The sequence below is a fragment of the Pezoporus wallicus genome, unplaced genomic scaffold (genome assembly GCF_028554395.1).
Source record: "Pezoporus wallicus isolate ANWC-B61680 ecotype Strahan unplaced genomic scaffold, APGP_CSIRO_Pwel_v1 contig_3710, whole genome shotgun sequence".
Lineage (NCBI taxonomy): Eukaryota > Metazoa > Chordata > Aves > Psittaciformes > Psittacidae > Pezoporus > Pezoporus wallicus.
This window is the reverse complement of record NW_026640315.1, coordinates 2,354,890-2,373,018: the sequence shown is the minus strand read 5'-3', so window position 1 is coordinate 2,373,018 and position 18,129 is coordinate 2,354,890. Positions and strand designations below refer to the sequence as shown.

The 18,129-nt window shown below is 43.9% G+C and overlaps 2 protein-coding genes across 4 annotated transcripts; one reads left to right on the top strand and one right to left on the bottom strand.

Annotated features, from left to right (window-relative positions):
* Nucleotides 1-217: 217 nt before the first annotated feature.
* On the bottom strand, nucleotides 218-15,869 carry SCPEP1 (serine carboxypeptidase 1). 3 transcript variants are annotated; one of them, XM_057418614.1, is made up of 14 exons: nucleotides 15,730-15,869; nucleotides 14,958-15,103; nucleotides 10,739-10,884; nucleotides 9,749-9,838; nucleotides 8,688-8,843; nucleotides 8,161-8,235; nucleotides 7,883-7,955; nucleotides 6,831-6,868; nucleotides 6,520-6,648; nucleotides 5,047-5,131; nucleotides 4,183-4,296; nucleotides 3,405-3,542; nucleotides 1,762-1,925; nucleotides 218-1,658 (listed from the first exon to the last, which is right to left on the bottom strand). In XM_057418614.1, exons 2-14 carry the CDS (start codon nucleotides 15,094-15,096, stop codon nucleotides 1,593-1,595), a joined length of 1,413 nt encoding a protein of 470 aa, XP_057274597.1. In that variant the 5' UTR covers nucleotides 15,097-15,103; nucleotides 15,730-15,869; the 3' UTR covers nucleotides 218-1,592. The 3 variants fall into 3 exon arrangements, with proteins under 3 accessions (XP_057274597.1, XP_057274596.1, XP_057274598.1); XM_057418613.1 differs by lacking the exon at nucleotides 15,730-15,869 and having other exon boundaries at nucleotides 14,958-15,111; XM_057418615.1 differs by lacking the exons at nucleotides 14,958-15,103; nucleotides 15,730-15,869 and adding an exon at nucleotides 12,163-12,231.
* On the top strand, nucleotides 12,377-17,295 carry COIL (coilin). Its single transcript, XM_057418609.1, has 7 exons — nucleotides 12,377-12,642; nucleotides 12,962-14,120; nucleotides 14,451-14,537; nucleotides 15,145-15,192; nucleotides 15,758-15,833; nucleotides 16,559-16,647; nucleotides 17,162-17,295. Exons 1-7 carry the CDS (start codon nucleotides 12,392-12,394, stop codon nucleotides 17,249-17,251), a joined length of 1,800 nt encoding a protein of 599 aa, XP_057274592.1. The 5' UTR covers nucleotides 12,377-12,391; the 3' UTR covers nucleotides 17,252-17,295.
* Nucleotides 17,296-18,129: the final 834 nt, after the last annotated feature.

The following is an 18,129-nucleotide window of genomic DNA, read 5'->3' as shown; positions in this document are numbered from 1 at the left end:
CTGAAGGGTGCATTCTGTGCATAGGACAGGAGGGCTGCAGTCCCCAGTGCATGTGCTCCTCCTCATGCAATGCAGTCATGGGAGAGAGCACACATCCATACCTTTCCTCTCAAGTGTGTCTGTGTCTGGTCCCATTGGCAGGGGCTTTACATGGAAAAGCCAAACCAAAAGAGATGTGATTTTGAAGCAGTGAAATCCATGTGATGCCACAGAGAGATGAATTAGACCTATTTATTGAAAAACATTTTAAAAAAGATAACTTGGATTTGCTCAAGGCCTCGGGAACACAGGTCAAGCAGAGAACACAAAGAAGGAAAGCAATTATTAGTTGCCAGTACTCCAGCTGCTGGGTTATTGCATATACGTTTACACTGCAGTATGGCTCAGTCCTGGCTAAGCCAACATGATCTGACGTTTCCTGACAGTTTCAGTTGCTGGAGTAATTGAGGGGCTTAGGATTTATTTAGGATTCTGACAGCTGGAACAAGCTGTTGTGCCTCCCAGACACCAACAAACATGTCACTTTGTGCTCCACGGCTGAAGTCAGATGATGTCTCAAGTCTCCTCTTGACTGTGTACTATACAAAAATAAATGTTTAAAAATAATAGGTCTGTGCAAGACTTAAAGTTATAGAAAAACATGGATCAAGATATTGGTTCTAGCTTCTACAGCCTACTTTTAAACACTGATACTCTCTTTCAGAACTATGCTGTTATTGCTCAAGTAGGGCTCTCCTTTCCACTCTCCAGGCTTAGCTTTGGTTTTAAGAAGCTTCTGTCCATTAGGACTCTCTTCTGTGCAAACTGAGAGTATTAACAGGGCTCCTGCTTCAGCATACAGGAAAGCAGGAAATCCTGCTGGATGTGCTTTAGGTGTTAAGGCAAAGTCTGAGTAACTGTTGTCAAAGAGAATGAAAACAAAACCCAAAAGGTCAGATGAAAAAGGTCAAATCCTCCTCTGGGGGTGGTGGGGGGTGTTTTTCCTCTCTCCGTAGCACAGGAAGCCTGAAGAATCTTGGATCCTATCTCAGACACCTCAGCAAGATGAGATGGACCGTGATTCCTCTTGGGAAGGTCCTCTACCCTGGCATCTCAACGTCTTCGGCTTGTAATCCAGCCAGGTGATTGAAGCAGAGGTCTCAGGACAAAGGAAGGAACGTTTCATAGCTTCATGACACAGGTTAGCCCTCAGATAGGAGCAAACAGCAAGTCTGTCAGGACTCAAATCAGTTTTAGTCTTGGTGTATGAACAGAGAAGAGAGAATTCAGGAAAGTGCAGCTTTTTACAAAAGCACAAAATACTTCCAAATCAAAGGCAAAGGCTCAGACCTAGTTATGACAGTGGATTTCCCTCTGGAAAAGTCACGATGAACAGTGTGAAGGCAGCAAATCACAGCTTACAAATGCAAAAGCAACAACTCATCCAAGGAATAAAAACACTTTTCCGTAAACAAAATTGCGCACACTATCGGCAAGATCAGAGAGGCTGTGTCCAAACGGCCACTGCTTCTCCTGCACCTCATTGTTCCGGATTCGTGCCTGCAGGAACACTGACACTTGGCAGGAAGCCATTCCAGCTGGGCTCCCCTTCCCTAGTGCTCCTGCTGGGTCACCATTCTGACCATTTTCAGTGCCATCTCTCCTTGATCAGACGGTACCTATCACAGAGAGGAGAGCACACAGTAAGCAGCTGCTATAAGGAAGCAGACAGCAAGCACATATTCATCTTCAGTTTTCTTGCCGGTAACGTATATTATTTACCATGTGCCCAGCCTTAAGAATCCAGAAGAAAGCAAAATTCTCATAGGCCTTGTGGAAAGCAGCTGTCTCAGTGGATTCTGGAGACACATAGAGCGCTTTCCACCTCTGCTGGCTGAACTGCTTCAGATTAGGCCATTTCAGTTTCCGGATCCATGCCTCCTGGCCTGTTAGAAGTAAGAGATAGACTTGATTACAGATACTGTCATAGCAATTCGTGAGTCCCAGTTCAGCTGATGCCCACTAGATACCAATACAGCAGAGTCAGCAGAAAGTCTGTGTGTGCTCAAATTCTAAACCCAATTTTGCTGTGCCTGAGGAAATGATCAAGGCTGCGTTCAGAACTAGCTGCAATAAACCAATGGAGGGAGAAGGCTAAAAAGCAAACAGTGAAGATGTAAGTGATATGGACTTATGATGGCACAAGTTGAGCATGTGACTCTTAAAGGCTCTGCACAGCCCTAGCCATTCTGCTTTACTCCTCAAACACCTTGAATGTCCTGCCACAGAGGAGGATCAGCCACACCAAGTTCCCTGTCTGGGAATCAGAAGAGACACTGCTTCTCTGTTTGCTGCAGCCACTCATCACAAAGAGCCTGCTATACAAGGCAGAGGTTAAGAGACCAAAAAGATCAATTCCAGGACACCACTGGAGACAAAGCTTTAGCCTACCTCTGAGCTACTGGGAAAATTTATGTTAACTGCAGCTCAGTTTTAGCTCAAAATGTAATAAATTGGAGTACCACTAACTGCTAATCTATTCTAACAGCCTAAATATGCTGGTTTCTGATTTATTGATTGCTACATCGTTCATGAAGGGCATCTGAATATCTCAGTTGAATATCAGACACAAAGGATGCAGCCCTTCACGACACAGAAACATGTATGTACAGATTATTTAAATCAATAAGAAAAGGTGAATGGAAGAGAACACAGCAGTCTTGCAGAAGGAGGCATTTCAGCAACACTTGGCCTGGCTCCAAACTGCCACTTGATCAAGCCTACAATCTACAAGCAGCAAGGGACAGCAAAGGCCTTGAGGGGTCAAGATGTGCAGGAGCCTACACACATTACTGCAGGTATGACCCCTCTTCAACTGCACCCCCCCTGTTTAGTTACCAACACCCTTGTTCCATCTAACCTGGCACCGTGCCTCTGCCACAGGCCACTTAGTGAGGGCTGACCTGGATTGTGCTCAAACCTGTAGCCAGATTTATGACCTTTGCCCCAGGAGAACAGGATTGTCAAGCCACAGCAGAAGAGAGGATAACCTCCATGTGACTAGTCATCTATCCTCATTCTTCATTTATGAATGAGCATACACATATACGTATGCGTCTATTCAAAAGAATTAACTGAATTATGGGCTACCTCCATACGTACAGACTTGACTGAAACAAGCAATTATTGATGTTACAGATCCAATTCCAAACTGTATAATGGAGGTGAAGGAATTGCCTCCCTCAGAGGGACGTAAACAAAACATACTAAGAGCTGCTCATTTATTATTGTAGTATTTTAAGTGTAGCCAGTTGAATAGGACATTTACACAGAAGACTGGAGAAATCCAAGTACCAATATTACTGCAACTGTATATTCTATTTGTCACATGTTCTGTTCCAAATCTCAGTCAAGAAGCTCCTTACCCATGGTGTCAACAATGAGATCCAGCTGCCCATTATAGACTGTAACATTGACATTGGCTGCCAAAAGCTGATCAACGATATCGATGACAGGTCTCATGAAGTCCTCAGCCATGTTCTCGAAGACCTCTCTGGACTGACCTGGATGGAACCAGAAAGAAGACAAATTTTAACTGATGAATAATGTCATCTCCTTGCTGGGACAAAAGCAATTGGTGAAGAGTCCTAAACTGGAGTTCATGGCTGCATAAAACAGTCCTAGCCCAAAGTGGCAGCCAGTGATTTATCAGTCTGAGGAACTAAAGAGAACCAGAAAGCAGTCATGCTCCCACTGGAGCTCACAGACAGCAGTGTAGCTTCTGGCTGCTACTATACACATGCAGCATACTGGCATCAACCCTTTAAGCCTCCTTTCTGTTTTACACCCTCCCCTCCACACCATGCAGCATTACATGATGCCAGATTTCTGGCAGAGAAAAACTGACAAAAATTGCATGAAAGACAGAAAACAGTTGCTGAGATACTGAGGATCTTCTTCCTTCCCCTGAATTTTTAGCTGCTTGGCTAAAGATAGATACAAGCAGCAGAATCAGAACCACATCTGCTCCTACAGGCCTGCCCCATCACATGTCCATTTCTGAGAGTAAATCCTCTTCTTAGGCCCAAGGATAATGACAATTGAATGTGACTGCTTACTACAGTGAAGCATCTTCCTACAGCCTGTGATACTGTAAACAGCAATAATGGACTCATTAGATGCACACAGCAGACAGGAAAGTACCTCCCCATTTCACACAGTCAGGTATAATTTTTAGCTTTTTTCTGATGGGTCCATTCATCAGCTCATTTAGGCTGTCCTTGTGCATATTTCTGACATGGCGCTGGTAAAGTCCCGCTGAAGAAGAGAGAACACACTTGGATTAGTGGCACATTTAACCCAGTCAACCTGCACAGGTAGCAACTTTCAGTGCTACAGTCATGGCCAAAGTCTTTTCTAATGAAAACACAACACCAGAGAGAGAGATTTGCTTACTTTTATAAGAAGCCATTGATGTCAACCCTTACTTACGTCAGGGGGTGATACAGAATCCATTTCTACATTTAGCTAACGCAGCACTTTTCAGGGGACCAGCTTTAGCCTCTTGGCACAGACACAGTTTTCCTCTCCTCAAGAGACCAGTTACTTTTAAGCTGCAATGCTTTTAACTGTGCTATTCACCTTCCCAGCTGAAGCCAACAGAAGGAGATAAAGACCTTGACAGAAATTATGTGTTTTCACATTGATGCATAAGCATCATGGAGCAAGAGAGTCTAATGAGACTATTTATATTGATGAGACATTTTGTGTCCTAGCTTGAAGACAGAAATGAAAGACATTAAGAGGAAGTAACTTCAAGGTCATAAAACTATGTTGCAATTATTCTAATTCCTTGGTGTCATTTGTGTAGGATGTATAGGTGGAGCTGTAATCTATAAGAGGGTTGTTCCACATTCCTATTTATGTAAAGGCAAACAAGTTCTGCTCAGGAGTACCAATATCCTCTGGAACAGAAAGCCCCATTTTAAGGATGTGCTAAAACTGAGGCTGTTCCCACTAAGAGCTGAAGGTGAAGCTCAGAAGCTCAAATACATAAAAGCAACTTACTGAGATGGAGATTTCCTTGTTCATTTGATTTCATTTCTGGAACGTCTTTAGTCATGATGTTATAAAAGTTCACATTGTCTGTGTTCTGAAAACACAAGATAATTTCAACAACACAGAAAGAGGTAAGTAAATCTTAAATTAAGGACCCTGTGACCTGCCACTTTACCTACACGTCAGGAAGGTACTTACGAAGCAGCCTGGGTTCTACATTTGCTCTGAGAAGCGGGGAAAAGATTTCTCACATCTGCATTGTTCACGCATGGGCTGTGCCAGAGATGCTGTTTACTTCTCCTAAACGGATGTGAAACTACAGGAGGCCTAACACCCTGCAAATGACTGCAGATTCTACTGCTCATTAGAGAGAGCTGCAGTGCCAGATGATGCTTTCAGATGGTCTCTGCTGCTAGAGCTAGTCTAGGCTGATGCTGCCTCTTGCTCAACATCCTCCCACCCTACAACCCTGCAAAATCTAAACTGCTTCCTCAAGAACATGATGATAACTACCAGCCACCCTTCTCTTGGAACTGCTGGACATGTCCAAGAACTGAAGAATGGCAATAAGGCTGACAGCATGCAAAGGACAAGTGTGACCAGTTTTACCATTAGAGAAGTTACTTGCGATTCTTGAAGTCCTGCTTTATTCAGTTTTTACATAAATCAGTAACCCTAGAAGAACTGGAGTGCCTGCACCCTGACAATGATACTGCAATGGGGAGGAGAAGACAAGCAGACTTGAAGAGGAAGGCAAAATGGGAACCACAAGTTTGTTCCAAACCATAAGAAGTGAAACCAGCTACATGCAAGGCAGTACCCGTTCTGAAACGAAACAAATCATTAAAGAAAAAAGCAAGAAAAGCAGCTCCAGATTAGTGTTCCCATTTGCAGAAGCCAGAGCCTTACTTAAACAAAAACACAAGGAAGAATGAGATTTTTTTGGAGCAACTCTTCAACAGGAAAAACAAGAGCAAAACTTTTAAGCTGGGACTTTTTATGTAACAAGATAAGTAACCCATAGTAACAGGGCATAACTTGAGGTTCCTTCCCATCCTGAGCACCTATTGTAGTTCTTTAGAGATCTATGCTTAATGAAATTTGTGTATTGCTAGATGCAGTTTTCAGTATTCAAAGCAAAGCTTTCAAGGAGACACAGCTCATGGAAGTTGAAACTGGGTTCTATAGACATCAGTGGGACTAGCGGTACGCTAAAGATTAGGCATCTATGTAAGTGATATTCCAAGCTGAAACCTTGATGCAATACTGTGAGCCCCTGTGTGTCACCCTACCCACTGCCCCTTACAATCTCTCGGTGGTGCACAGCAAACAGCTCTTTTACATCAGCACTGGGATAAAACAAACACTGATAAAAATGGCTGGAGAACTCAGGCCAACCCAGCATTCATAGAAAGAAGAAACTGAAATCGTGGCCTCCCGAGGCACCAGTTAGTTACTAATGCTGCTCAAAGAAGATCTCACCTCTTCAATGACACCTTCAGCCTTGCCCCAGAGCTCAGTGGCCAGCCCATATTCATTTTTATTTATTGCATCCATTATTTCTTTGGCGACAGCAGTCACCTCTGCTAGACCATTATCATCAAGGAGAGACTGGAAGACAAACACAAAAGAGGACAGCTTTAATTATAACTCACATGCATTTCTCACTAACGGTCTCCATGCATTGGAGGTTTTATTCTGGCTAAGAGCTAACCTTAAAATCAACATCCATTTATACTGTTTGGCAGTAACAAGTAAGCAGGTGTGGACTGAGAGTTGAAGAAGGTACTTACGGTGCTGTAAAGGTAGGGCCCCCAAGACAGGACAGAGTCTAAAGAAACAGAACAAATTTCAAACATTTAAGTTTTTAACATAAAATTTCCTTTATTTTTCCTTTTTTGTAGCAAGAAGGATTGTGACAAAAATATATGGAGGTGATTTCATCAGTAAAAAGGTACTGTCAGCTCAGTTTAGCCCAAAGGCTACATGCTGCAGAGCAGGTTCTTTACAAACCCTGAGGACCAACAAACACATTGCAACACCCTTAACCCCCAAACATTTATCAGTAAAATCTATTTAAAGCAATAGACATGCTCTTACCAAAGTGTTCTCACCCCAACACTGCAGCACATTGCCAGAATACAGGGGAGAGATCTGACAAGTGAATGGGCATTATCTAAACTGATCTGTTTGCAAAAGTTACAGGGGGATAAAAGGATCTAGTTAATAAATGAAATCTGGTTTATAACAAGTTTGTTTATAAGGGCTCAAGGATCAGTTGATAAGAGACAGATATTTGCTTGATATTGTCCCATGCTGTGGGGAATCAGTGAAGCCTGTCCTTGCTAATGTCACTGAAGGACCAAGAGTCCTTTAATCTGTTTTGTCCTCCACCAGACACACCCCCGCTATCTCTTACAGGTCTGTGAGCACATCAGCTCTTCAGCACAAGGTCTTCTTGTGAAAAGAAAGGAAAAACCTCAGCTGTAACCTTGTGAAACATCTCGTGGCCACATTTTAAGTGCAGTACTCCTACCAAAACACCTCAGGGGCTGTAGAAATGCACAGAGACATTTCACAACCACCCCATTTCAAATGCAAGTATACTCCTCGCTGACTTTGCTTTCTGACTTTTCATAGTCTAGATATGCTCTAAAGGTAGATTCTTCAATCACAGCGTGCAATGGTGAAGTATTTCCTTCTGATTTACCAGACTCTCTAGAGGTTTCATTCACTGAAGGCAGTGCAGGCATTCTTGACTCTAAGTACCCATGGAATATTTAAGAAAAAGCCCCCCAAAAACAAAGCAACAAACCACACACAGACTGAGGATTTTTAAACGTACCCAAAGGAGAAATCCATGAGTCTCCAAGAGCAGTTCCCATAAAATTGCACTTTATGGTCCCTTTTTGAACAGCCTTGGTGGAAAATAACAAAAACCACAAACAAACAAATCAACTTTTAGTAGATATTTGTGATTCTAGAATCAGTTTTCTGTAAAGTGAAAAAAAAAAAGCAGCAGTCTGAATGAGGCGACAGGGACAGCGTATTTCAGGAAACACAAGTACTTTGAGAACACCACGTCTTAAAGTGAAAAGCAAACTGCATCCTCCAGCTACTCACCCTATGCAGCTCTAATGCAATGCCAGCAGCCATTTTGCCTCCATAGGATTCAGAAAATATGTAAAATGGGATGGTCTGGAGAGAGAGAGAAGCCACACAATGAACCCATTGGGCAGAGGGCAGAAGAACCTACAACAGTTCCCCACAGAACCCAGGCACCGGCTGTTCACCCATCACTATCAAACATGAGCTACATTTCCAATTCTAAACTGCAGATAAGAGTCCTGTTACATCCTAGGGAGTTACTGGGCAGCTTTGGTAGCCGGCACTTCAGTATTTTAGCACGACAAAGAGCCATGATCCTACATGCTTGACAGACAATAGCCCACCACACTGCTTCTCTAACTAGCACCAAATTCAAGACACAGCTTTTGAACTGTAGGAAGTATACCCGCACTGACTCCCATCAGATGCACAATACCTGGGAGCAAACACTGCCCATCTGGAAGTCTGTTCACTAATTCTTTTTGAGATCTGTTTAAACGCAAGACAAAATACAATTCTAACCAAGAATTCAATTTACTTACCTGGAATTCTGTTCTACCTGTGAAGAATTCTCCAAGAAAAACCATCATATCAGAAACTACTGCGGAGAGGTTTTTGGCAAACAAGCTACAATCTTCCACATAACTGAATCCAGTGCCCACAGGATTATCCACAAATAAGATACTGGCTGCCTGCAACTACACAAGCAGAAAGAAGGTTTGTTATGAAACCTCAGTTCAGCACCAGGAATAACCTTAGTTTTGATGACACAAATGATTAACTGAGCCACTAAATCTTTGGCCCTGAAAGAACTTGCATTAAAACTAGATGAAAGTCCAAAAAAGAATGGAACAGAACTGTCTGTCAGAATGTGAAATAAGAGATTCTTTTTCTTTTGGGTTGCTGGGTGTTTATGAAATCACTATAGCAAATGCTAGAGTTGTATAGTTACAAGTGTACAAATACAACCAGTAGATCAGCTACGACTCAAAGCAGGAAGGCTCACAAATAAAGGGGGACAACATCAGGTCTTTCCATTTGCAAGAAAAGCACCCAAAAAATCCCAGTGACCCAAGGGCAGATCACCCACATAACCTAGGGAACCCCAGAGCAATTAAGACTATTGGTAGTTCAGAGCACAAATACATTTCATTAAATAAAATGCCACCTTCGTAGGCAGCTGTAATTTGTTCTCCCTTGAAGGCCATACTGGACTTGTAATTATAAGCCACTGGTTTTACACTGTCAGGAATCTATGACTGTGCACAGTGAAGCCATGATCTTAAATAACGTCTTTCTAGAATTGCCCTGCTCCCCAGACACCTCCAATTCATAACCTCATGGAAGCCCAGATGTGTTCCATAAAATCACATTAACAGGTCTATTCTTCAGTTCTTAGCAAGGCTATTCCTATAAACCAATTTATTAACCACACTACTGTAAGACGAAATATTATAGTTGAAGTGAACTTTAAACTTTATTGCCTTTATTAAACTTTTTCTGTGAAATTAACTGTTCTGTGCATTTTTGCATGGCAACCATCTGCTTACACAAGCTACAGGCATTTGCAATCAGTAATTAGAAGCTGAACTCTCTACTATACCCAGGTTGTGTTTCTTGGTTTCATTTCTCTGTCTAATGGACCAATCTCTTCAAAATTCCCAAATCCACAGCCTGAAGATCCCGGACCTCCCTGTGGGGAAATACCAAATGACAAATAAGCTAAAAGGCAGCATGGTATAGATAGACAGGAGAAAAAGAAAAGCAAGCCAATAAGTACAACAACAGATTGTAAATTTAAAAGAAATGGCTTTTGCACTCCATGTTAATTTGAAAAGCTGCAAATTAAATCTCTTCCTCGTGGATTTTCATTATGTGCACACATGCCATTTCTGAAAGAACTTAAAGAGGAGCAATCACCCACTTGTGAAAGCATCTAATAAGTTGCATGCTACATGAGTGCAGCTTTAAAGCCTTTCCCCTTATTCCCTTAATACGGAATGCAAAAGTTGGCTCTCTACAGAGGTTTGCAAGCCATTAGTTTTATCAGTGTGTGCATTTCACTCTGAAGAAATAAGCCAGAAAGAAAAAGACCAAGTCATCAAGTCATTATATTCAACATTAACTTCTGAAATGTACTGCTGGAGGTGAACATGCAGCACACATCACTGCCTTTTATCAAACTGTGACTGAGTGGGACCAATCTCTAAATAACCAGAGTCTCTCTGACTTGTTTTCATTTAGAAATCTTTCTAGATCTCTGATTATTTTACCTACTCTCTCTCTGAATATTGTTCAGACTGTAAGCTCTTCAGGAGGGAAGCTGGGATGCTACAGTAGAATTGTAGAGTCTGCCACAAAAAGCACTATTATTGAATAAAAGGTGAGAACAACCTCTGTTTCTGTTATTTATCCGATGGCAGGTGAGCATCTGGGGGCACTCCACAATTGCAGAATGATATCTTTATTATTTCTACCTCATTCACAAGGGGACTCATTTAGAATTGAACAATTTTGAATCCTGTTTCTGTTGAGCTACAAGGTACCCATCATAAAAGATGTTATCATTTAAGTGTCTTTCACCAAACCTTACCTGAAGCCACAAGATGAGGGGTAATTCCGTGAAGTCTTTGGTTGGGTTGTTTGCATAGTAGAGCCACCAGAAAATGTGGGCCTTACTTCGAACTTGCACATATCCCCACAGCTCTTTGGGCTCTTGGGGTTGCCTCAGAACTGCACCTGTGAGGGGAATCAGAAGAATCAGCCAGGTTAAAAGGCAGCTTTGGACTTTCCACTGGGTTTGTTCCAACACATCACACTGCAGTCCTGGGGGTGATAGCTACAAGTGCTTCCATTAAAAAAACAATACTATAAGGAACCTGACTATAGTTACACCTCCACACACTGAGTTATCACCAGTGAATGAAGTGTGTCATTAAATGCCTAATTAACAGGGCCTGACGTTGCAGCTGCTGCCAGAACAGCAGCCCAGTGGCCAGGATGATGTTTCCTATCAGGGAAACATTTAAAGTCTTTATGTCCTGGGCCAAAAGCACAGCCCTGCCAGACAGGATGGAATAACTCACACCAGGGTCACCTGCGCTCTGCCAGGGATCCAACACTTAGATCCCAGTCTCTGGGAAGATCAAATTACTGTATAGTCCCCAAGGAGAGTGAATGCAGGACAGACAGACAGGTCACTTCTAAACGAACCCAGGATCTAATCCTAAACTCGATTAAGTCATCAGAGTCACGCCAACATAAACTGCCAGGCTGTTCTCCATCTAGTACCTGGGCACTTCTGCAGAAACACCCCCTTGAAACCACATCCCTTAATCTTCCCGATCTCAACAGCAGTCCCCAAGAGAAAGAGACTTTTTCAAGCCACAGTGGTCAGTCTTTGCTGCTCCAAAGGACACAGACTGGCCATGTTCTATCAGCACGGACACCACCACACTTTCGTTACCAGCCCTGTGGGATGCTCTGCCCCTCACAGCCCCTGACCCGAGGGGTCTCAGAGGTGAAACCCTGCAGCCAGCACCCCTGAGCACCGCAGTAACCTCACACACACGGCTCTCCGTGTCCCTTGCACTGCCAAAGGGAATGGGGTCCAGAAGCGCAGACAACAGCTCGGGATTCAACAGCGATGGGAAGCGCCGCCCTGGTTTGCGGGCAGCTTCTCTCGCCCAGGTGAATCAACAGGGACCCGAATGCCCACATTCCTGAGGCCCCGGAGCGCGGACCCGGCCAGCCGGGGACAGGAGGCGACCCCCCAAGAGCACGAAAGCCCCCGATAGAGACACAGCGACGGCCCGGCCCGCCCGGACCTCGACCTGCTCCCACCGGGACAGCGCCTTTATCGCCCCCTTCACCGCGTCCTGCTCAGGCCCTGCCCAGCGGCGGCCACAGGACGGAACGTGCCATGCCCGGGGCCCGTGGCTCCATCGCTGCCCGGGGCAGGGCCGCAGCACAAGGCTGGACACAACCCCCCGTCCCGTCCCGTCCCCCAGCCCGTACCTGCCGCCAGCAGCAGCACGGACGCAGCCGTCGCGGCTCGCAGCGGCCCCATCCCTCCGGCCGCTCCCGGCGCCCGCGCTGTCACATGCACGGGGACCGGAGCCCGAACCGCCCTCAAGGGGCGCGGCCGAGGCCCGCGCACCTCCCGCCCTTTTTGGCCCATACTTGGCGCCGTCGCCCTCTCGCCCCGCCCCTCACCCTCCTCGGGCCCGCCTCCTTCCCTTCCAAGATGGCCGCGGCCGGCGGCGGCCCGGTGCGGCTGCGGCTGGTGTTTGACTACCCGCCGCCGGGCAGCCCGGGCTGCGCGCTGTGCTGGCTGCTGCTGGAGCCGGGCCGGGTGCGCCTCGTCACCGACCTCATCAGCCTCATCCGCCACAGGTTCGGCTTCAGCCGCCGGGCCCGCCTCAGCCTCTTCCTGGAAGGGGCGCTGCTGCCCCCCACCGAGAGCGCCCGCCTCGTGCGGGACAACGACTCGCTCCGGTACGGTGGGGGCTGCGCCGGGCGAGCCCCGAGCGGGAGAGCGGAGCCGCGGCACCGGGGTGGGAGGAGGCCCCTCGCAGGCTTGGGGCGGGACACGGAGGGGGCTGGCGGTGCCCCCCCCGGGGTGAGCGGAGCCCCGTTCTCCAAAGCCCGAGACACCCGGGGTGTCTGAAATGGGATGGAGAGAGCCCAGGGGTTGGGAACCCCCCCAGCGATAGAGGGAGAGGGCAGCCACCAGCAGACAAGCCGACCCGAGCTGCTAATGAATGGCAAAAGGCGTTAATTGTGCTGAACAGTGGCTATTGTTTGTTTTTGACAGAGTAAAATTGGAAGAGATCGCCGCGGCTGAGTATGAAGAGATAGGTGATGGCTTCTTCTATACACCAACAGAAGACAAAAAAAGGCATAGACAAAAGAAGGAAGAAGAAGACTTCTCTCTAAATGAAAAACACAGGCATAAAAAGAAAAAGCATAAACATAGCTCAGAGTATCCTTCTTGTAGGGAGGAGGCCTCTGTAGATATTTGGGACTCTCATAAAAAGCACAAGAAAAGAAAAAGAAAGGATGGAGCCAGTGAAAGAAACAGACTCACAGAAGGTAACGAAGAGAGCTCTTCTGGCCAATCCAAAAAGCTTAAAAAAACAGGGAGAGAGAAGGAGTTGGCAGCAAAACAGAAGGATGGAAAACAGACAAAGGCCACAGCAGCAAAGGTGGATTCAGAACTGGCAAATCAGAGCTCGTCTCGAAATTATGGTAAAAATAACACAAAGAAACCAATACAGTCCAAAAAAAGGAGGGTGGGAGCTTCCCCTCCCTCCAGCACATCGTCAGACAGCGACAGCAGTGAAACAAGCATACAGCAAAATAAATCTTCCCGTAAACCTATAGTGTCAGCACTTCCCAAAGACAAATCCCAAGCTGCTGCAAGTGCTGATGTGAAAACTGTTGTTGCTAATAAAGTGACTGTAAAGCCCAGCGCTGCCAATTCCCCTAAGACTGCAGTTAGTAAAAATGCTAAAAAATCCGCATCCTCTAGTTCAGATTCTGACTCGAGTGCAGAGGATGAGAAGGTGGCAGCAGCGCACAGCAGTATGGCAAAGGAAAAGCCACTGCCCAGCACCACCAAGGCTCCGAAAGCACAGGCCTCCTCCTCACAGTCTGAGAGTTCAGGTTCAGAAACACTCGTTAAAAAGTCTGCAGCAGATGCTGGACTGAGTAATTCCATAGCAAGAAACTGTTCCAAAACATTGCCAAACAGTATTCAAGGACCACTTGCCAGCCCAGGGCGTGGAAGGGGGTATGGAACAGGAGAGGATAACTTCAGGAGAGGACCTAGAGGCCGTGGATATCGTGGGGTGATGAGGGGCCAAGGCCCTGGAAGAGGAGCCAACCCTGGCTTCTTCTATAACTACAACAGTGAAGGCCAGAAGCAGAGGCAGTTAAATGAAGCTGCGACAAACTCCTCTGTTCTCGTCCAGGTGAGTGACTTACACAGTCATAGGTCACCTTTCTCTTGCAGCTTTAACTATACAAAAACTGCATAGGGTGAGAGTCATTCATAAAAACTCTAATAGATTAATAGGATAAAGGCTGATCTTAACTCAGTAAACCTGATATTTACTGTATCTTCATTCAGCAGCCTGAGGAAGTGTTTATGAAACAATATTTAAGTGATTGTATTATGTCTGTCAAAGCAAAGTACTCAGATATGTACCGTAATTCTTCTCAGAACATCTTACAATCCTTACTTTGCCTTCCAGTTTATTAGTGCAGTAATTAAATCAGTGGATTTACTGTTCGTTCCACAGAATCCCGTAGAGGTCCCCAAGAGAGACTATAGTGTGTTACCTCTTCTAGCTGCTCCACCACAAGTGGGACAAAGAATTGCCTTTAAGGTAAGGAACTTGTGAAATACTCAACGTTAGTGGGCTAAAATGGTTTCATTTGGGCCATGGTAAGTTTTGCAGGACATGATACAGATCACATAGTCCTGACATCAAAAAGCTTACACTGAAGAATTTCATCTTGCATTGTTCTGGGCTGTTACCCTAGAAGTATAAGAGTTGGGAAGGAGTCTTCATCCTACTTATTTGTTCATTTTTAAAAGTTTCAAGGAAAGTCAGCATTAAAATTAGGTGCTATAAAAAGGAAAGATACCTCTATGCCATTTCTCTGTAGTGTTTCTATAATGTTATTGCAAATTTTACCGTACAAATAGTTTTCTGCAAAATAAAAAAGTAAATGGAAATGAAATAAATCACTGTGTGGTTGAGGAGACTGGGATCCATCTCCCTGATCTCCTCTCACAGCCTGACCTGAACTAAATCCTTTGGAACTGTAAATCCTGGAAGACTGTCTGGGCCTGTGACTGGCATCAGGATCCAGGAGTGCGAAACCTGATTTTTGCACTTTCCTCTTGCTGAAGAAACACTCTCTGGGTACAGGTGGCATCATCAGGGATCTGGAAAAGTTGTAATTTATTACTTGTGTTTCTTTCAACAGCGCTTGGAACTAACTGAAAATTACTGTCCTGAAGTTTCAGACTATAAGGTACTGGTTTCTTTCCTCCTGTAATTCACTCACTAAACTATTATAGGTGAGGTAAGACTTAAATATTTTGAGGTTGTGCAGTGTTTTTCCTCTCATCCAGTTGACTCCACAAGCTATTCCTGGTGCAGCAGTAAAACAAAAAACTAGAACCCAAAACTGGCTGAAAATTTGAAAGGTCTAGAAGTTTTTTTTTTTAAAAAAGCATTATTAATAATCATTAATATTTCAAAAAAGACAAAAATACCAAGTAGAAGAATGCAGCTGTATTTGAGTCTACTGCTGCCTGAAGTCAAGGCAAATTCTTGAAACTGGTGCAAGTAAAATTTGTATCTACTTCAGGTGACTCTGTTCCTGGATAAGTACTGATTGAAAGTACAGCCAGTGTCCATGAATAACATCACTTTATTGATGTCAGTAGCTGCATATTGCTGAGCTTTAACACTTTGCAGATTGTATATATAGAGCCAAATTTGACAGAGCTTCGTCTACCTGTGGTCAAGTACCATAGTGGTTATCCAGTGCTGAAGTGTATCTTACCTGATTCTTTCTTTGTTGCTTTATGAAGGAGGGAAAAATCATCAGTTGGCATGCTGATAAAAAGCAGATCGAGCTTGAGATCCTTTCGCCATCAGCAGGACAACGTATGTACCCTGGGACACCAAATGCTTGTTGTCACATGCACCACTTGGAAAACAGCTAATCCAAGGCACACGTCATGTTTTAGGAGTATTTCCAATTTCCTTGAGTTCATCCTCAAAAGTCTGTTTAAGTGGAGAAGTTCAAACATTTGCTTGTTGTATTGAAGATGCTCATAGGTAATTTGTCCAGTCAGTGTGAGTGGTCAGTAACTCATCTATAGGTAATTTGTCCAGTCGGTGTGAGTGGTCAGTAACTTGTCTCTGTTGGGATTTTATTTCCTGAAAAAAAATTAAAATCATTATATGGAATTGCAGAGGAAATTGTAGATTATAATGGTGATGTCAGTGAAGCCACTGTCTTCAGTGGTTTTAGAACTGAGTCCCTGCAGTGACAAAGTACACTTCAGAGACTTAACCTGAGTGTTTCTGAAACTGGATGTGAATACTGGAGTTGCCATTTAGCACAGAATTAATGAATTATCATCATTTGAGTATTTTTCTCAAATTTAGCAGTAGATTGTTGATTAACTTCTTCATGCATGTAAGACCGTTACCTGCATTTTGGTGTGTAGTGTTCAGTTCTACCTCACATTTTCTTTTACAGTTATGAACCCAAACCCCCAATTTAAGTAAAAAAAAAAAAAAAAGTTTTGATTATCTTTCTAAATATGGAAAGCATTTAAACATTTTTGTTGAAAGTTAATGAAGTTGTTTGTTTGTTTTTTAAGATGCAAAAGAGCCAGGGAAATTCGATCTGGTTTACCAGTCTGCAGATGGAGCAGAACTGATTGAGTACGCTATTCCTCAGGATACAAAGGTACGTGGGTGTCCTGTTTTGAAGCCTGTTTCAAGTTTTGCACAGCTGGTACATGCCCTGCTTTATGACTCTGTTCATCTCAGTGAGGTTTCCTTTGTAAGAATACATATGCTTAATAAATGAAAAGAAAAAGAATTGTTCCTTTCTAGCAAGAATGTTCATGACTACAAGATAAGAATCACTTCTGGGATGTTCCTCAAGTAACAAGGTTCAAAACCAGTTATCGAACTGTAACTTTTTGGTTTTGCTAGTAAAATAAACAGCATCACATCTAGGTAGAGTATCAGTTCTTACAAGGTTATTCAGTTCAGGCACTGGTTTCCTTACCTGCACCTCTCCTTATGAGGACATCAGTCAGGTTGAGGTTCATCAAGATCAATGAATCACAGGAAGGATCTTGTGATCTCTGTTCAGTCGTGCTGCCGGTCAAGTCTAGACAAAGAATAATGTAGGATGAATTGCATCTGCCTGTACAGCTTTTGTGTACTAAGTATTCTCTGTATTTTGTTTTCAGATAACTGAAAGGTGGGATGCACTGATAGAGCCACGACTGATTGTGGAGCCTCCAGTTAATGGATCCAGCATTGAAAATGGAACAATCTGAAATATGAACAAATGTAAATAATTGCCCGGACTGTCTTTGTGCCATGCAGCAGATGAACTGGTGGATATTTTTAATAAATGGTTCTAAAAAGAAACTATGCCAAAAGGAAAAGGAACACTTTTGTCTTGGGATATGTTTTTAACGTAATACAGGAATATTTTTTTCATTATAGGAAATCTTTAATATATAGATCTGTTGTTTTTTCCTCAATGGAAGCTTAATAACAGTTTTTATGTCCTACTGCTGCAAGTTGCAGAACTGGAATGGTTTGATCAAAAAGATGAAATATGACCTTGTACTGTCAGTAACTTCATTTAGATGTCTGGGTTTGGTTAGAGCCAAATAACTGCGCACAGAGGTAGCTTGCTGTAAGGATAGCTAAAACCAACACATAACAATGAAATATAGATGTTGATGTGCACATCTCTGCAGCTGCAGAATATGATACACATGCCATGACCTTGCAGTTATTTCCAGGGCTTACCAGAACATACGGGTTTCAAGCTTCTGTAATTTTTAGAGGTAGATAAATGGTATTAGTAATGTCAGAACCAGAAAATGTAACAGGAATCCCTGGCAAAATTGTGTCTGGTGGGTTAATCTGTGTAGGCTCTGAAACTCTTTCTTTGTTTTAAAGCAAACCCTTTTGCCCTTTATGTGCTGAAGTTTCTGTGCTGCCTTTCCTCTTTCCTCCGCAGTAGCGGAATGGGTCGCCAGGCGGTGGCAGTGCACTTCCCTGACATGCAAGTATGAGCACATCCAAGCCATCACAGTGTCATCTTGGCAACTCTTACAGTTTAAGATGATCCCTGTCCCAGGCAGTTGAGTCTTAAACAGAAGACATGGAAAAAAAAAAAACCCAAAGCCCTAGCTAAAAA

What these genes read in the sequence shown, in the direction of transcription:
- COIL (XM_057418609.1), top strand. Translation starts at nt 12,392, where the DNA reads ATGGCCGCGGCCGGCGGCGGCCCGGTGCGGCTGCGGCTGGTGTTTGAC. An exon ending in CGGGACAACGACTCGCTCCG is followed by an intron (nt 12,643 to 12,961) that starts GTACGGTGGGGG and finishes TGTTTTTGACAG; the next exon opens with AGTAAAATTGGAAGAGATCG. An exon ending in CTGAAGTTTCAGACTATAAG is followed by an intron (nt 15,193 to 15,757) that starts GTACTGGTTTCT and finishes TGCTTTATGAAG; the next exon opens with GAGGGAAAAATCATCAGTTG.
- SCPEP1 (XM_057418614.1), bottom strand. Translation starts at nt 15,096, where the DNA reads ATGATGCCACCTGTACCCAGAGAGTGTTTCTTCAGCAAGAGGAAAGTG. An exon ending in TTCCAAAGGATTTAGTTCAG is followed by an intron (nt 10,885 to 14,957) that starts GTCAGGCTGTGA and finishes TTCCCCTCACAG; the next exon opens with GTGCAGTTCTGAGGCAACCC. An exon ending in GGCCCTACCTTTACAGCACC is followed by an intron (nt 6,649 to 6,830) that starts GTAAGTACCTTC and finishes TTTGTCTTCCAG; the next exon opens with TCTCTCCTTGATGATAATGG.